At 40.3% G+C, this 19,718-nt stretch overlaps 1 protein-coding gene across 2 annotated transcripts in view; it reads left to right on the plus strand.

Moving 5' to 3' along the window:
* Positions 1 to 19,718, plus strand: part of Creb5 (cAMP responsive element binding protein 5) — a 412,081-nt gene that overhangs the window by 268,256 nt on the left and 124,107 nt on the right. Inside the window, exon 1 of one of the 2 annotated variants that reach the window (XM_090332811.1) lies at positions 3,343 to 3,388. The exons of the other annotated variant lie outside the window; for it this stretch is intronic. Within the exon in view, the coding sequence (XP_090188937.1) occupies positions 3,378 to 3,388 (11 nt within the window). The 5' untranslated portion in view covers positions 3,343 to 3,377. Of the gene's footprint in view, positions 1 to 3,342; positions 3,389 to 19,718 lie in introns of those variants that run through there. 2 annotated transcript variants of the gene reach the window in all.

Genomic DNA, 19,718 nt, shown 5'->3' on the forward strand with positions numbered 1-19,718 from the left:
ACCATAGGTGGCTTCAAACCTAAGTCCTCAGATCTTAGACTCTTGCCATTGCTAATATTATAAGCATGAGTCACATGCAACTTACTGTTTGCTACAATCGTTACCTATAGATTAGGAGTGTTTGTGTCTCCTTCAGTCAAACACAGCAGGTTTATATTGTCTCACAGCTAAACCCATCTGCTCTGATACAGTTTTTTTAAGTCATTTTTCTTTTTTTATATTTTTTATTGTAATTAATAAAAGGGTTACATGATATTTGCCAGATAGAAGGTGCATTAATTCACATACATTGATACCCTTTCACATGTCTTGGTACCCATTACCCTTCCCCACCCCCCCACTTTGTTTTCCCCCCTTCCCTATCAAATTTCAAATAACCAAATACAAATAAATTCAATATATCAGATAACAAAGTGAGATAGTGTAACAATATGAGATACCCAAGCGACAGCAAAGGAGATGAGAGATAACATAGTACATTAAGGACAACAATCATTCGTTATATGGCTTTTGTTTCAATATCCTGGAGGTCCTTTCAATTAGCTTCATACTATATGGCATTATGTATCAAGGTTTTGCTCTGTTGCAGATCTCTTTAAGTCATTTTTCCCACTGAGATTTTTTTTTAGGATGCTAGAAATTTGAAAAACTTCACCATATAACCATGTGATCAACCTAAAATTTAAAAAAAGAATATGAAAACTAAGTTGAAGAATGATATTGTGTGTGTTAGAATTTAGAACAACAAAAAAAAGCCCTTAGTTTCATACCAAGCTCTTTGTCCATTCATCACTTTCAAATGGAGGAAGTCATTTATACAAAACTTTTATCAACCTGCCTTGAAGTGTAAAGGCTCACAGGAGCTATCAAAATTTTTGTTTTATTTATTCCTTGTAGCAGAAGAAAAAAAATCAATAGTTGCTTGGCGAGGCAGACATAAATGAGTTATACAGGCCACTGACATGGTGGACCAAACTTTATAATAACCACATTTACCGCTGTCAGGCCAGGGGCTTCAGTGGCGCCAGCTGTAATTATGGCTGATCACCTCTAATTCAGAGCTGCCTGCCTTGATAAAGGTGTCATTGGAAGCCACCGTGGCATCAGCATCAATTGAGGATGTCAAGCTGGAGGGCAGCCTGCTAGAGAAAGCTCTTCCTGGCCCCAGCTCTGGGGTCATGCAATCTGTTGGGCAAATCTCGCCTGTTCATCCTTCATTCTCTGTGCATTGATGGTTCCTTAAGCTGTGGTTTAGATTCCAAGGCAGTCAGATGACTAGCTCTTACCCTTCCCAGCAGATCTTTTCATAAAGGCAAGAGCTTCCCCCAAAACCAGAGTGAAGAAGTCATGCTCAGCTCTGCTATTATTGCTTACCTGCTGCCACAAAAGTGATTAGAGTTAATAGACTATATCGAAAACTGTGATCTTATCGGGGAGAGGGGAGGTAGTGAGTGCGTGTGGGGGTTGAAATTGCAACCTCATGCTTTCCTTCTGCTTTTGTGGTATGAAAAAAAGTGGATAGCAAACTTCTCATTTTCAGAAAATTACTTTTGTTTTGTAGGAGGTACAAAGGATAAGGGGAAACAGAAAAGGGAGGGCCAGCAGGGCTAAAGAAGTGATCTTAAACATGGTGCCAGTAGCTCGTGCTGGTTGTCCTAGCTACTCAGGAGGCTCACATCTGAAGATTTTGGTTCAAAGCGAGTTCTAGTAGAATTAACCAGAAAACAAGCAGAAGTAGAGGTGTGGCTCAAGTGTTAGAGTGACAGGCTAGAATAGAGAAAGCTAAGAGAATGGGAGGCCCTGAAATCAAGCCTCAATACCAGCATGTGCGCACATACACACTTGCACACACACACACACACACACACACACACACACACACATACACGTAACACTGATCAAGATGCATACTCATAAATTGACATGTTGAATAGAAACGCTTTTATGCAATGACTTAAAGATAATTTAAAAATTATTATATATTATATAAAAGCTGGGCTAATGAAGTAGCTAAATGTCCTGTGTGCCAGGAAGCTGGTGAGGAGGGGTAAAAAGTGAGGAGTAGAATTTAATAATAAAAATTCATCCCTAGCATTTGTGAAGGATTATATCTGATTTCTCACCACCACTGGTTTTCCTTGACCTGCAATAAAGGAAACATAGGAACTATATGTGTTCTATATGTGTTCTCCTTATACCCTTGGCCACTGATAGACAGTCCCACTCCAATTAGCATCCCTGCGACAAGTCCAGGAAGAGGTAGACTGTCTTATTTTGGAAAAAATAAATGGGGAACCTGAGTACAGAATAGAATGCCAGCCTCCTGACGGCAAGGCTCCTTTTTGCTTGAGAGCATTGAAGAGTGACACTGATTCCATGTCAGTAGACACACAAACGCATGTTTGGTCCAGAAGTGATTTTCTCCTTGCTGACAGGAAGGTTGTATGGGAGAACTCTCTGGAGGGGAGATGGTTGGCAACCCACAACAGAAAATCCCATTCTGCTCCAGGAAAAAAAAAAGGGGCTTTGGGCAATGGAAATGCTGTCACCTGGTTCTGAGCTCAATCTTGCCAAGGCTGGTAACTGGAGTTGGTTTTTCCTACTTCAACCCTTCCAACCTGCTCTCACTCCCTGCTTCCCTTTCTTCAGTGCATCTTGATTGTTAGTTCCCTTTCTTCAAATGCAGAGACATATATATATATATATATATATATATATATATATATATCCCACAGTCTACCCCGTCCCTTCACATGCACACACACACACACACACACACACACACACACACACACACACACACACACCATCAGAACCACTCCATTCAGGACAACAGAACTCCAGGGTCCCTGTATGAGAGCTCAGATGGCAACTGCTGGGCCATCCTTAGGCAGGACTGTTTCCTACTCTGTTTACCCGTTTCTAAGGGCAATTACACCACGAAGGCTCCCTGAGCCTGGAACTCAGCCTGGGGGTGTTTTGGTTACATTGAAGTTTTTGCTTCAGTTCTGCCAGATTTAAATGGTGACTTCAACACTGAGCTAAAAAGGAGAAGGGGGAGAAAGAAGGGTGAGCCCAGAAAAGAGAGAGTGGGGAGAGAGGGGGGGAGGAGGAATGGAAGAGAGAGAGAGAGAGAGAGAGAGAGAGAGAGAGAGAGAGAGAGAGAGAGAGAGAGAGAGAGAGAGAGCGCACTAGCTAGAGGGAGAGAGCCAGAGCTAGGCGCTAAAGAAGGGCCAGCACATTACATCATTGTTGGCCTGGAATCAAATGGGAAGGATATGACTCACTCAAGCTAGTTAAGCTTTGGCTCAAATTCTACACACACTCATTCCAGAGCTCTCATGTTCTGCACCTCAGGAGGGAATTCAGCCTCAGTGATGTCCATGAGGTTTGTTTTCAATTTTATTTTCTTTTTCTTGATTTTGGAGATTTTTCCCCACCCCTACTACTTTCTGTTCTTGAGCCTTCATCCTCCTCTCTTCCTCTTCTATTTTCTCCCCCTTCTCGCCTTTCTGCCCGTCTTTGTTTCTCCACTTCTTCCTTCTTGTCTTTCCCCAGCCCCTCGGTTTCTCTTGCTCGGAACAGGCATTTCTTTTCACGTTGATCAGAGGATTTTGTTCTAGTGTAGAGACTTGAATGAGTTGAACAGAGGCCAGACTAGGCAAAAAAAAAAAAGGAAAAACAAAAAGCCAAGCAAGCCAAAGTCACGAGAGAGAGGAAGAGGGAGAGAGAGAGGGAGAGGGAGAGAGAGAGATAAAGGGAAAGAGAGAGAAAGAGAGAGAGAGAGAGAGAGAGAGAGAGAGAGAGAGAGAGAGAGAGAGAGAGAGAGAGAGAGAGAGAAAACAAATTTAAAAAAAAACACAAAGCAAGAGAGAGCTAACTCCGGGGAAGTTTCTTCACTGTGGTGTCGCTCCTAATCGGAGGAGACAGGGAGAGAGTTAAAATGCAGGGACCAATCGCTTGAATGGTGATGTAATGCAAGAACCAGTGGGTAGTTAAGTAATGTGAGAGCCAGGGGGTCAGGGTTGCAAAGCATTTACCTGCTCTCAAGGGGTTTTCAGTTTATTATCAATTGCAGTGACTGTAACTGCAATGTCTAATTATTCACAGACGCCCCCTCCTTTATCTTTTATTATTAAAAGTAAACTCTGGTAGTATATTCTTTAAAAAAAAATATCATCCTAGCTGTGTATTGCTCTCCAACAGGATACATTCTCTTTCCCACTCCTGTCACTTTTTCCTCTCTCTTCCTCTCTTAAATAGCCGCCAAAAATTGTCATCATAGAAGATAGGTGTGATGGTGAGTGGTGAGTGTTGGAGACTTTTGAGTGTACTTGTGGAATTGTAACTGCCTGGAAAACTTTGATGTTTGGTCTGGAGGAGGAAGAGTTCATGATTGTGCTACTCCATTTATTAAGAATTGATACTGTATGTTTTTAAGGGAATAAACCATAATTTCCCAAAGTAGCTGTAGCCTCTCTCTTATTCTTTCTGCTATGGCCCCTGTGACTGTGCATCTGCTTGTGAATTGTAACTTTCTAATGTTTCAGGTGACAGTATACTTGATTCAATGCTTTCTTGAAGACTTTGATAATATATTATGGCAAGTGGGAGGGCTGCAGAAGTCTCTTTTTCTTGATTAATGTGTCTTAAAAACATCTAGTTAATATTTGGGAGTCCATAGTGAGGGGCCAATGATGTGTTCTCTCATATCTGATGAGAAAGACAGAGACTTTTACATTTTAAAATGATGACCTTTCTGTGTCCAAAAAAATAGATTTCATATTGTGAAACCAACCTGGATGCAGTGTTTTGTAGAAAATTTTGGCAGTATTTATTACAAGCCAAAGCCCTCCACAAAAGGAAGGAGGAAGACCATCATGCCCTCATTCTGGGTGTTGCAGGACCTTTTCCTGGACTTAGTCCTCAGATATGCACAATCAGCTGGCCTGTGTCACTTAATATTTTAGAAGGTCTTACTGGTGACTTCTAATGGATGCTCTTCCTTTCCTCCTTTTTGGTACAGAGGAAGAAGGAGAATAAAGGGGGTAACATACTCATGGGGGGTGAGGGGTTGCATGGTGGCATGGAAAAGGAGAATCCAGAGAACTGAATTCTGAGCTTGATATTGATTGAGCCCATACTTAACACATCAGGCAACAAGAGGGGGGACAGTAAACTCCTCCATACATGAGCCCCTACCCCAGATAATCTCTGAAGTCATTTCTCTAAAAAGTTCTGTGTCTATGTCTGTGCTACATTTTTCAGTGCTAAAAGTATTTGTCATGGCTTTTCAGGGAAAGAAAATTTAAATCTACGTTTAATTCATTCCTTAAAGAAATGGAAGAGGAAGGAAAAGAGGGACTTATTTTTTCCTACTTTGAAGTTTTAGTTTTTCTGGGGTTTTATTTATTTATTTTTCTTTTTTGCATTAGAATTCCCTATGTGGGAAATTCTTAGTGTCAAATACTATAGGTGAAGAGACCTGTGAGTCAAAATTAATAATATTAATATTATTACCTTCTCAGTATTTTGAGGTTTGAAGATTAAAATTCAAAGCCAACCCTGTCAAGAAAGGCCATGAAACTTATCTCCAATTAATCCACTCCCCACCACAAAAAAAGCCAGAAATGGAGCTGTGGTTCAAGGAAAAGCATACCAAACTGGAATGAAATAGCTGAAAGACAGCTCTCAGGCCTTGAGTTCAAGCCTCAGTGCTAGCACAAAAAGCAAAGTGACAGAAGAACCAAAGAATATACCTGTGCAATAAACTTTCAACAAGTTTCTGAACTTCCTTCAGATTCATAAAATTATACCAGAAAGCTGGTGATGCCTGCACATTGGTTGCTCAATATTTGTAATGAATTTATTCTTCTAGGGAGTGTATGACAACTTGGCATGTTTCAATAATTTTAACTAAAGCTACAGTTTTGTTTTCTGTGGTTGTTTTTTGTTTGTCTGGGGCCACACTAGGGATAGAATCCAGGTTCTCATGCATAGTAATCTCCAAACACTAAAGAGGGGGCCATCAACTTTTTAAATGAAATCAAGACTGATCTTAAAGATTTTGAAATCTCAAATTGTATATCCATGTTAGATAATTTTCTAAAAAAATTTCTATTTTTTTAGTCATATTCCAATGTAGCACCTCTTTTACCCAAAGACTTTATCTATTAGTGGCTTCATGGCACATGTGTATGCATTTAGAGACAGGCAAGCATCAGAACTCTGCCAATCCATGAAGAGAGAACTTCCCCCAAGGTGAAAAAAACAAAACCAAACCCAGGGTGAAGGTTATTAGTCATTGTGCACAGCTTGGTGAGTGCCAAATGTGTGCTCAGGATTCTTCAGGCTTAGAGAGGACGTGAGTGCTTATTTTAGAGAATTACCGTTCCATGCTATCTTGATGGAGAGCTCTGTTCATCCACAATCAGAAATGCTCTGCTTGGGATGGGTTAAGAGGCAAGGGATGCTGGTTGATCATGCCTTCTGTTCCGGCTGTGATACCAAGTGGCTTTTGAAAAGTGTTACTTTGATTTGACATGGGTCTTCAGGACAACCTGAATGGGTAGAAACCAGGATAATGACTATTGTGTCTTGTGTTCTTTGGGGAATTTTTGTTGTGATTGTTGTTCATTCATATGCAGTTGAAGGCATCCTTTGGAGAAATCTCTTGTTGTACCCATTGCTCAGCTTCTACCCAGTGATAATGTCTTGGGACCCCATGGTATAGAATCACAGAAGCTATGGGCACTGGTATAACCAACTTCCCATGCTCAGCTCTTCCCAGTTCTGCTTGCTCTGGCTTGTATGTTTGTGCTGTTTTCATCTATGTGAAAGTTTAGGATTATGCTTGCCAGCCCACTGTAAGTCTCATCCGTGTCAAACATCCATTACCATCAGAACTTGGTAAGAAAGAGACACTGAGGCTGATCTTGTTTATGGTACCTCCAGAGGGCCAGTTGTGGGATTCTGGTGACACCATCCTTATTTTCCATTCTCTTGGGGCAGCGGCTCAGTGGCAGATGTGACTTCTGTCAGCAGGTGAAGGAAGAAGGATCTTAGTGAGACATTGGTTTCTGCCTCTATTTTCTAGGCACAGCACAAAAACAATGCTGGAGTCAGTAGCTACAGTTAGCCATTAAATCATTGTTGTGTTTGGTACTTTTCCTCTTCACCATCTCCTGTTTCTCTTGTAAGAAACATGTACAGCAAGAAGAAAGGGGACGACCTGGAGACAGGCATTTGCAGATGGGTATGAGTCTCCTTCAAAGAACATTGCCTTTACAGTTATGAAGACCAGGGTTCAAATCACTCTTTAACTGACTAGCTGTGTAACATTGGCTAGCCATTCAACCTCTAAATGCTGTACATGCTATCACCACCATAAAATCACCAGACCTACCTCATGAAGCCTGGGGAGGGGAGGGATACAGATAGTGAGAACACAGGGAGGAAGCCCAGGGGATGGCAGTGCAGGACCTGCCTGGTGTCAGTCACAACTGCAGGTACTGTCCCTGTGGACTCTAACTGGAGTTCTCTTTGGTTCTGCTATCTCTCAGTCCTCTTCTTCTTCCACTTTCTCTTCTGTGATGCCTTCTTAGTCTGGCAGTCAAGCATTTCATAAATCCCATCAAATGCTAGCCATGAAAAAGCGGAAAGGCAATTCTGGTTAAAGTCAGGTGAGGACTCACCACCCAAATCTAGCAAATTTCCTGTCACCTGAGTGAATGCAAGGACACAGGACCAATCAGTATGGGAAAATTATGTAATGAATGAATTAAGCCATGAAAACTGGATTCAAGCCCCCACTTATCTAGAAGAAGTTTGCTTGTATCATAGCAGCTATGTATGATAATATATTTATAGTTGGGTGAGGCTACCTTTGAAACTTGTGACTTCTGTTCGTACATTTTCTTTGGTAGCAATATTTTTTTTTTACTTCCAAAACGGCAAGTGAAAACTCTCTGTGATAGCAAAATCTGTGGAATTATATGGCAGTGGGTTCAAACCATACATTAAGAGGCCAAGTTGGAATTCCCCAGTGTGTGCTGGGAAAGGATCCTGAGTCTCAAATTGAAAGATAAAAATATTGTCCATTTTTACTTAGTGGCTTGTTGTGTGGTCAGTAATAGAGAATATACTTAGGATTCATGAGGCCCTGGATTCTATCCCCAACACTAAAATAAACTAGATTTTATAATAGTAAGCTTTGTCAGGGAAGTCAGGTTAATGGTAAGAGTCTGAAATGAGCATTGTCTTGAGAACGAGTCTTTTTATGTGCCTGACAAAAAGCAAGGTGGACAATTCTGGACCTTACTTTAGATGCAGCAGTAAGAGAAGTGCTTGATGGCTTATGCTTGTAATCCTCACTACTACTTAGAAAGCTGAGATCTGAGGACTGCAATTCAAAGCCAACCTGGGAAGGAAAATCTATAAGATACTATATCCAATTAATCTCCCAAAAAGCTGGAAGAGGTAGAATGCTAGAATTGAGCAACAAAGCACAAGAAGAGTGCTTGGACTCTGAGTTCAATCCCCAAGACCAACATATACACATGTGCACAGAGGTACACATGCACAGACACAGACTCAGACACACAGACACAGACACACACACAGACACAGACACACACACAGACACACAGACACACAGACACACAGACACACACACACACACACACACACACACACACAAATCAGCAGTAGCTGTAGCAACTGGAGATAGTAGAACTAGTTTGCTTTTGCTCTGTCCTTGTGGTTCTCAAGGCAAATAATTTGCTTTTTGCTCTCTTCTGGTATTTCTCCGTATCCTGTGCCCTTGTTTTCATCTGCTTACAGAAAAGTAAAGAAAGTCAAGTATATAGCTAAATAACTGAATATCGATCATACAGCAGGGATATAGGGAGTAATCAAAAGGAGGAAGGAAACTGGAAGAAATTTGCAGATGTGAACCAGGCCAGTACACATTCTGTGATCCAAATTTCAATGTGTGTGTGTGTGTGTGTGTGTGTGTGTGTGTGTGTGTGTTGTGTGTGTGTGTGTCTGTCTATGTGTGTGTAGATTTTGCTAATCTGGCTGAAATGTATGATGTACAACTGATGCTTTGGGGAGTGTTTGTTTCATGGATTTTAATGGCAACTAGAGCAGTGCTTTGAATTAGATCCTTGAAAACTAAGATGGACTTAGCACTCCAAAGTCCCCCCATGGTACACAAATACTTTATAACAAGGTCATACACTGTTCAGCACATTCACTGGTGGGAAAGCTTATTTGATGATCTATGACATGATCTTGCACCCAAGAATTAAACTTTCTTATCATCATAGAGAGCAGGACATAGTTGTATAATAGACAATGGCCTATCTAGCTACCAACCAAACCTTCCTTTTTCTCCCCCTGATATCCCTAATTGAATTCTACTTTATAAATTCTTTTAATTTTTCATTGGAGTGATTGAAATGGAACTGATTTCCAAACAAGTAGAATCTGGCAGGAGTGGGGAGGGGGGTAGGTGGGAGAAATAATACAGCTCCAAAAGAATGCCAAGGTATCCATTAATTCATATAACTCAGTCACTCAGTTGAATGAGAAAATGCAGCCAGAGGTTGTTCTGTGTAATCCACAATGCTTCCTATGAGTTGCTGTGGTTTATGAGGCTGTGAATTTATTTTAAAACAAAGGACTTTAAAAGGATTAAAGTCCTGTGCTGAACCCAGTTTCTGACATGGCAGAGAGATCAACTGGCTCTGCCATTATGAGTCTTTATGAAGCCTTTATCACTGTGAAACAAGCTTTTTGGTAAAGGTGAAATTACCTTTTTCATTATTAATACGGTGTGAACCTATAAATAGATTAGCAACCAGGTGAATCTAAGTTCTAAGGCCAACTTTTCCCATATGCCAGTGGTACGATTTTTTTTTCCAGTCCTAGGTCTTGAACTCAGGGTCTGGGCACTGTCCTTGGGCTTTCTCAAGGCTAGAGGTCTACCACTTGAGCCACAGCACCATTTCTGGCATTTTTCTATGTATGTGGTACCGAGGAATCGAACCCGGGTCTTCGTGCATACTAGTCAAGCACTCTACCACTAGGCCAAACTCCCAGCCCCAGTGGTATGATGTTTGATAATACACTGAAACTTTCTTTGCCTCAATAACCTTATCTATGAAACGGAATTGACAAAAATAACTGCAATGCCCTGAGCATATACAGGTAGAGACGGAGAAAAGTCATACTGCTGTTTGTAAGCTAATTATCTCTATTGGTTAGAAGATGAGGTTTAATTGAGATCTAACATTCGAGTATTTCAGCACCTAGAAGAGATGAGTCTTTCTTTCACCCTTTTTAGTTAAGTAGTATTTTTTTTGTCATTCCTGTGGCTTGTGCTCAGGCCCTGAGTGCAAGCCTTGAGTTTTCTCAAGGCTAGCACTCTACCACTTCAGCTATAGCACTACATTTGGCTTTTTCGATATATGTGATACTGAGGAATTGAACCCAGAGTCCTAGATGCATCGTAGGCAAACACTCTACCACTAGGCCACACTCCTGGCCCTTCTGCATTTTCTCCTTTTAAATTTTCTTTCTGTTTGTTTTTCTTAGTATCAGTTTGAGGCTTGAACTCAGGGCCTGGACTCTGTAGCTTTTTTTGCTCAAATCTGCTGCTCTACCATTAAAGCCACACCTCCACTTTTGGCTTTTTTGCAGTTTGTTGGAGATAAGACTCTCACAAAAGTTCTTGCCTGGCTGACTTCAAACCTCAGTTCTCAGATCTCAGCCTTCTCTGTAGTTAGGTTTGCTGGCCCAGCGTGTTCGGTGTTCGTGTTCTCTCTCTCTCTCTCTCTCTCTCTCTCTCTCTCTCTCTCTCTCTCTCTCTCTCTCTCTCTCAGAAAGTAGTTTTACTTTTGCATCTCCCTCTTCTTGACGGTCTTATTTATCATAGTAGTTCAGTCAGCTCAACAGTACTTTGTAAGAAAAGGCTGATCCATTTCATTCCTCTGAAATTAATCATAATAACAGCAATTAAAATAACTCCATTTGGGATAAATGTAGATGTAAATTGCTCTCACCTTGCATTTTCCCTTCTAGTTAGCTTTCACTTTATCCACCCTTATATGGGCAAGGCAGTGGCCTCTGTCTCACCAGATTCTTTTTTCTGAATCCTGACTTTGCCTCAGCTCAGTTCATGGCTGCTTTTTCTGCCATTTCCTTCCTCCAAGGGCAAAGAGGAAGCTGGTGTGCACAGGGCACAAGGAACCTCACTTGACTTGGATTTCTGCTCTTACCATCTGAAACATAGCAATATACGATAATTGCATAATTAATAAGGTGGGACGCTTGGAGATAGCTCACCCCAACCCACTAAATTTAGAGATTCAGAAACTGAAGTGTGAAAATCATTATCTGAAATCATAAAATCATGTGGCAGCAAGTCCAAGGCCAATCTTTAAGGCAGTACAGAGCACACTTCCATTCTGCCACATCAGGTTACTTCCTGTTCTAGGATCTCCATCTGTTTGCTCAAACTAATGAGTCTTGTGGATGAATGGAAGGACAGGGAACAAAGCAAGACATAGATACCTTAGGGCTCAGAGTGACTCTCAGGAGCCTTGAGGATGGCTGCAATCCCAGAAGATAGCTATCCTTCACGAACCTGGCTGAGCAGAGCTCCACTGTCTGGTGTGAAAAGGAAGACAAGATCATTTGCCTTTTGCTTGAAACCATGAGCTCTGTGGAGTCAAGTTAGTGAGTGTAGTGTATTATCTCTAGTCCCAAAAGTCATGTACCACAAATGAGATAGGAAAGCTGGCAGGTTCAGGATGTCACTGCTTCCTATGACTCTGTTCGCCCTCCTTTTTCCTGTGAAAGTGAGTCTAGACCACACCACATACATGACAGAGCTTCAGACCATCCCAACACTGGCACCCACCCTCCTGCAGAATGTGAACCTCTGGGCTCTGAGTTATGCTGTGCAGTTATGACTGTGTCTCCCCATTTGGGAAACAATTTGGATCACAATTTCCAAACAGTCCAGTTTTGTGCTTTCATCCCAGACTTCCATAGTTCTTTGCATCCTTTCTCGTAAGTGGCAGCTTTCAGGTTTGTTAGGCACAGGGGTGCTGCTGGCTGTCTCTGACAACCCATAGTACTCTGGAGCAGCATGCTTCCTAATGTTCTGTCAGAGATGCTGCACAGCCAGTGAGCCTAATTCATCTTCTCACTGCCATCACCCAGGTGCCTGGCATTCATTCAGCTTCCCAAGAATCTCCCAAAGATGTAAGGTTGTAGAAATGAACAAAATGCCTCTTGACTTTGCAAGGATGGCTTCTAACAAATATTGGTTAAGTATCTGGAAATGAATGTGGCAAATCATGCTCATTGGCCTGTAAATCACAGTAAGATGAGCATGACCTCTTGCTCAACTAGTTGTCTGCCCCCCTCTCCTCTCCCCAACCCACTTGTCTTTGGCTTCCTAATGTGGATGAAGCCTCCTTTGAGAGACCTGGACAGTGTTCCGTAGGATTTCCTCTACAAAGCGAATATGATTCATGAGGAGAATTGGAACATTGAAAATGCTATTGTTTGAACACCAGCAAATAAAACACAGTTTTCTATGAGGTAAAGTGGTCCTGAAACTTTCTGATGTGTACAGCAGCAGGGACAAGCCATCCCAACCCAATACTCAAGTGGATATGTTTGTATCTGTGTATCCAATAGTTGGCTTTCTGGGTCCATGCTCTGCAACCATGGAGTCAAACAATCTGAGATTGTTTGAAATATTTTGGGGAAAATTCCTTTTGAACTAAATATGTAAAGTTTGTTTTGTCTGAATATTATTACCTAGACAATACAATATAACAATTATTTATAAAGTATTGAATTATGTTAAGTAATATAAATTACCTAGAGATAATTTAAAGTATATGGGAAAATTAGCCAGGTGTCAATGGCTCACACCTATAATTCTAGTTATTTAAGAGGTTGAGATCTGAAGATCCTCGGTTTGAAGTCAGCCTGGGCAAATAAATCCATGTGACTCTTATTTCCATTTAACCAGCAAAAACAGCAAATGGAGCTGTGGCTCAAGTGGTACAATGTTAGCATTGAGTGTAAAAGCTAAGGTACAGCTCTCAAGCCTGGAGTTCAGACTCAGTGCTGACATAACAAAGATAAAAAAAAAAAAACAACAACAACAAAAAAGCAAGTATATGGGAAACATATAAGTTATATGTGAATATTGTGCTATTTTGTATAAGGAAACTTTGCATTTATGGATGTTGGTATAGGTTGGGGAGGAATGTCCTGAAACCAACCAACTCCCCAATCATGTAAAGGCTTGACTGGGCATTGTGTATGTCGATAGTTTTTGTAAAATAACACTGAGTCTTTACTGTGCATAGTATTTTGTGGGCATCTTCTCTTCACTTTTCTGAAATGCTGGTGATGGTAATTTAAACTTGTCTCATTTATTTCTTACTCATTTGTCCACTGATGTATTGTGCACTGACTTTTAAAATACTGTTAGAGCAAAAAGGTCACCACCATGCTGTGCAAGCATTGGGTTGAATCTCAGGATTTGTTTCAGCTTCCTGGACCTCCATGCCCTCTTGTATGAAGGTTCTTGTCTTCCAATGGAGTCTACTTTAGAGAACTTTCAAATGTTTCTGTGTAAAACCTTAGTGTGAGAAACAGAACCCCAACTTGAGTAGCTTGCCCACCCCCATGGCCATATAGAAACAGTTGGAACACAATGCAAATGTTATTGGATTCGAAATGTTATCCAATTTCAAGTTCCCACATATTGGTGATAATTTTAATTCTTAGAGAATAGATTTATCTAATGAGTTGCATCAGGTTTTATGTGTCATTTATTTGAGGATGGGAACCTCAGCTGTGTATCTCCAGAATCAAAGGGCATACTAGGCCATCATACTATTCTCCTTTCCTGTTTCAGCCTCACAGTTTGTTCAGCCCCAGGGGAGAGACCTCCTTTGCAAGATCTTCATAAACGTAGGATAAAGCAGATACCTGAGGTTATTCTGCTATTTTCTTGCTTCCTAGATTCCGCAGGATCTTGGTTTTAGAACAGCTCAAATCATTTGGCTTACAGCTGGTAAAGCACAATTTTCTGATTCTCAGAAAGAAAAGCTCTTCTGACTTATTTTTAAAAGAACAGTGAAAGAGAAGCTCAGAAGGCTCCTTGAACATCAAATAGCTCTTACAAAACACCATTTTGATGAGTTAAGTGTAAATGAATCAGAAACATAGGGATTAAATTTCCCTTGAAAGACACATGGGTTTAAAAATTATGGAGGGGAGGGGGGAATGCTTGGAAAGATGGATTTCAGAGTTGTGCCAAACCTCAAAATGTTTGAAAAATGGGTTGAGACATTTTTACTGAACACAAAATGCCACAGAGTGCCCTCGTCCCCAGACATAATAGTGAATCTTTTTTGACAACAATTATATGACAAGAAGAGAAGCCCTTGGGGCACAGCCATTTTCTCAATTCTCCTTTAACCCACTCCCCCTTCCCCACAAAACACACACACACACACACACACACACACACACACACACACACACACACACACACACACACATTATAGGGATAAGAGAACTGTCTGATTGACAAACTAAGGTTTCAAGTGAGGCAATTACCAGAAAATAGCCCTACAACTAAAAAATACTTAAAACTAACCCCCCCATCCTACCCGACGTCAATTATACCATTTTCTAAGTGGAATAATTCGCTCTAGGGATATGCAGCGTTGGGTATATTTTATAAATTGGTGTCTAGATGTATGCATGGTTGTCCTAGTCATTTGTCTGACATCTAATGGCAGCTTCTTTGGGAAAGAAGAAAATTCCCATGAAAGTCGATGGAGGGGGGGATATCTATTAACGTAGCTGCTGCACGGAATTACTATATATTACGGAGGCAGGGCTTTGAGATGAGGTTGTCGTGTTGATAGGAATGGGCGTGAAAACTTGAATTCTGTTATAGATTTTTGTTAATATACCATGTTATAACTTCTCCACATATTGAAATTCTTCCTGGCATGGGGAAATTCGGAGCGATAAATTAGGGCCCATGGACTATCATAAGAGTGAGGGGCATCTGTGTGTATTAAGCTGCTTCCAACTGTTTTGTGCCACCTATTCCTGACAAATATAGGCTAACCCTTTTATAGCCTCATTTTTTTCCATATGTGAAAGCAGAGAAGGAATGGGCTTTGGAGTCAGCTGCACACAGTAAGCCAGAGAGAACACTCTGGTGATGCGGGCTAGGCAACATTACTTGCTCTGGGAATCTACCTTGCCTTGTAGCCTTGTTTCAGTTTTGTGTCTATGCCAGCATGACCAAGGTTTGCTTGCCTGCTTCCTTCCTTCCTTTCTTGTTTCTTTCTTTTCCTTTGAAAGAAAGGGTACATTCACTGACTGCCAGTATTGGCTTAGAAACTAGGAAACAGCAATGCCCTTTATCAAAAGTGTTCTAGTCAGTATACACACACACACACACACACACATACACACACATACACATACACACATATACAGTAATGGCATCTCTAAATATCTGTGCTTAAGTCATGGGAAAATGTATTTTGTTTTGTGTGGCTAGCACGGGGAATAGCTTTGTGTGGCAAAATAAATTGGGAACCAAAATAAATTGTTGCAAAAGAAGTATGGTGAAAGGATTATAAGTCACAAAACACAGAAAGCCACTTTGGGTCCTTTCTGTGAAGCTAGGACATGTAACAGTGGTTGATAGTATATGCCCCCTCCTTCTGAGGTTTACCTGTCATAGGCTTACTGAGCTCAAGAGAAGAGATAAAGGAAAACTACATTACCCACTCCAGAGAAAAGCCAGCTATAGTAACTTTCTGTTCAGAATCAGAAAATGTTGAGCCCAATTCTAGCTCCGGTTTTGTTTACCATTTCCAAAAGCAGCTCAATTCAGAACAATGGGGCAAAAAAAAAAAAAAGAATTGGCTCCTTTGATTTTGAAACATGTGATTTTACTACCCCAGGGCTCCAAAGGCTTCCCTCTACTTACCCTAAATGTCTCTCTCCTTTTTATGCTGTGAATCTCTCACTTTAAAAAGAATCACAGTCATGCAGTGCAGCTTGTCAAATAGTTTGCTAAGCCATCTACCTGAAATACTGGAGGACCTTGCTTCCTGGCTCCTTCCCTCTATTTCTCCTTCCCTGCCTCCCTTCCTCCTTCCCTTCCTCCCTCCTTTCCACCCCCTTTCTTCCTTTCCTCCCACTCTCCTTCTCTCCCTTTCTTCTTTCCATACTGGTATTGTATTGAAGATTGAACTCAAGCCACAGTGCTTTCACTTGGCTTTGTTTTGCATAAGTTTGGTGTTCTACCATTTGGGCCGTAGTTCATCTTTTTGCTTTATACTGGCCAATTGAAGGTAAGAGTCTCCTTCCCTTGACTGGCTTTGACCCTTGATCCTCAGATCTCAGCCACCAGAGCAGCAGGATTACAGATGTAAATCATCTGCAGTTGGCCAAGTTTTCTAAATGTATGATGTTCCAAATTTGTCGTACTGAATGAGATGCTCATCAGTCATGTTTTGTTTCTAGATGGGAATATTATCACCCCCAAAAGGCTGCTTTCATCTCACATGAAGCTATGAATAATAGCAGTTATTTAATACCTTCTCAGTGTGTCAACAAATGATATGACCTGCCATACCTAGATAGTTCACTGTGTTGGAGCCTCTGCCACCACACACACACAGCATGGATGTGCACAGAACATAGGGCAAACTTTTCATGCTTCCTAGAATAGTTTATATGTCTCTTCTTCTAGAATCTGTGCATTGGAATTTTGTGTTGTTAGCTATCTCTTTGTGGGGTGTCTTTCATTACACTCTACACTGACATTCTTGCTCTTCTCTGTTTCCCTTAACAGATGGGAAATTTTGTTTTAGGGTATATTTATGATATAGTCTTAGCTTATATATGTACCTAAAATATTTCTGTCATGTGCCTTTTGGATCACATTTTTATTAAAGCTATTAAAAATAGATGGGACATGGATTGTTCCCATGTAGACTGTCTGGTATCTGGGTCCTTGAAGAAAACATTAGAAGTAAAACACAGGAGAGTTTGTGCTAGAAGGAGAGCTTCCTGCTGAGTCTCAGCGTTTTTCTCCTAACCTATGTTTATCTGGATGGCCTTATTTATACCTATTTCCTTTTGTTAAAAATAGTAGCTTAAAAAAGCAAATTTACTACACACAGATGATACTTTTGACCCTGGCCTGAGTTTTGCAGAGTTAAGATGCAGTCTGCAATCCTGTGTGGAGTCTCAGCCAGATGCTCATTTTCTGAGTCATCTGACTTCTGAGTTTTCACCTTTTTAAGAGTATAATTAAGATAGGTTCCCAGGGATAAAGAAAAAAAAAACACCATGAGTAAAGCAGGCAGTCTATAGGTTGGGACCCATATAAGGAGGTTTGTGGGCACCTGCCCAGATGGAGAGCAGCGTTAAGAGCTATTCAGAATCTACTGACATGTCAACACGCTTTGGAAAAGGGTCCATTAGGGATGCAAATGTGCAGCTCCCTGATTATGATAAACGCTGGAAAGAAAACAGTGAAACCCATTAGGAGGTTTTGAGAACTGGGTTTTGAACCTTGGGGAAGACAAGTCTAGTTTCTACTAGGGCTGGGCCTCATTTCTCACCTCCTCTGCTTTCTGAACCAACAATTCTAATGGTTTAAATGGCCCTAAGAATTCCTTTTATTTTGGATAAAGCCAATTAGTCATTTGTAACAGGGCAGATGAAATTCAATCCATGCCAGATAAAATTCATTTTAATAAGATCCATTCTCTAGATTACAAACTGTGACTTGCTTCTGTAAAGGGTCTGGCTAGAAGACTCACTGCAAAAGCTTTTGAAGAGTTGATGTTTCTTTTGGTGATGATTCTTCTTATTTAAAAAAGTTAATTCTAACTTAAAGTCTATCATTCTTTCTCCATAGTCTCCTACATACCTATTCACATTATAGATATATTTTGCAAACATTTAGGGATTTTTCATGAAAAAAATTACCTAGTCAGGACATGTTCAATTCTGAGTTATTTATATATGACATCAAATGACATTCATCATAATGTATTAATTGGAGTCTAATTTTTGTATAACCGTTCTAAATGCTAAAAAGAAGTCATGGATATTTTTCCTTCTATGAGCTGAAGAAAATGTTATCAAGTTTGAGAATGTTATAAAACAAATATTTAAAGTATGTTTCAAATAATAAGAGAAAGCTACTTAACCTAATAAAGATGTGGAATTCATTTGTAAAGCCAAACACTGGCTGTGGACCAGTCAGCCAAAGAATTTGCCACAAGGTTGCAGTCACTCTCATGTGCATTCATACTGCTTTGTCACTCTTAACTCCATTTTACATTAACCTTATGAATCTTCTCAGCCATCCTAGACTTTTGAATCTTAGCTTTATTTACTTAGTTTTTGAGAAGAGGGGGAGAAGAAAGCAAGAAAAACGGAAGGAAGAAAAGAGAAAGTGAAAGGAAAAGAGAAAGGAAGAAGAAAGGAGGAAAGAGGATAAAAAAAGAATCTTTTTTTTATTGTCCTTCCTTATAAGGAAAGTAGTTTATGACCTAAATTATTACTAGATCCTTAATTAAATTTTATTAAGAGGTTTACTTGGCTTCTGTATTTGATGATTGGGAAGTTGATATAAAGGTTATGTTTTCTGTAAAGAAAGCGAGCAAAACTGTAAAGCATTTAAGTATCATGAACTAGTTGAATGCTTCAGCATTAAGTCAAAGCAAAAATCCTAAGAGCCGTGGAATAAACAATTCAATTTGGCATTTTCCGTTGATGCTTGTCAAGAGAAAGACTCAGACTTCAGATAGGTAGAAAGCTCTATTACCACTATATCGACACATTCCAGTGTTTATTTATGTTGGATTAATCCTCTTAACGTCTAGAAACCTTTCCAGCTACGCTAACGGTATTTTCCTCCCTCTTCCATTTAAAAAACAATATACTTAAAAAGCACAAATTTTCCCAATAGGCAGCAGAAATCAGATTTACTTATCTCTAACAATCAAAAGATACACAGGGTTGAGACTAAGGCAAGAGACAGACATTAAGTAAATAATATCGCTAAATAGTATAAGAAATGGATGAAGGGAAAGCATAGGGGTCTGTGATCTTCTAAAGTAGAGATACCTCCAATTTTGAATCAAAGAAAATTTTAAGACAGTGATATTTAAACATGGTCTTACAATATGCACAAGTTTGTCAACAATAGAACAAATAGCTGGGCATTCCCGGAAAACATCACAGGATCTGTTAAGGTCCTGGGGTAGGACAGAACTTGTGACATTCTAGGGAATCAATGAAAGCCAGGGTGAGTAGAAATATCAAGTCTGGTGGAAAGTAGCACTACAATCATCCATGAGTTATCACATTTAAAGGATGCTTTCATAAAGAATCATAAATAAATTTTAAGGAAAGCAATAGAAGAATGTTGAGCAAGGAAGGGCCATGACTAGATCTTCTGTTTGTAAAAGCCATTCTGGTTCCAAATGAATTTGAATGAAGATGAGCATAACTAGAAGCAGAAACTGTTGAAGGAGACCAAGGGAGAGAAGGCAGTTTTTTGCCTCAGATCTTGGCAGTAGGGATAGGGACAAACAGGGCTAGATCCTGTGTCTGTATTTAAGGTG

The sequence above is a fragment of the Megascapheus bottae genome, chromosome 5 (genome assembly GCF_031878675.1).
Source record: "Megascapheus bottae isolate mThoBot1 chromosome 5, mThoBot2.hap1, whole genome shotgun sequence".
Taxonomy (NCBI): domain Eukaryota; kingdom Metazoa; phylum Chordata; class Mammalia; order Rodentia; family Geomyidae; genus Megascapheus; species Megascapheus bottae.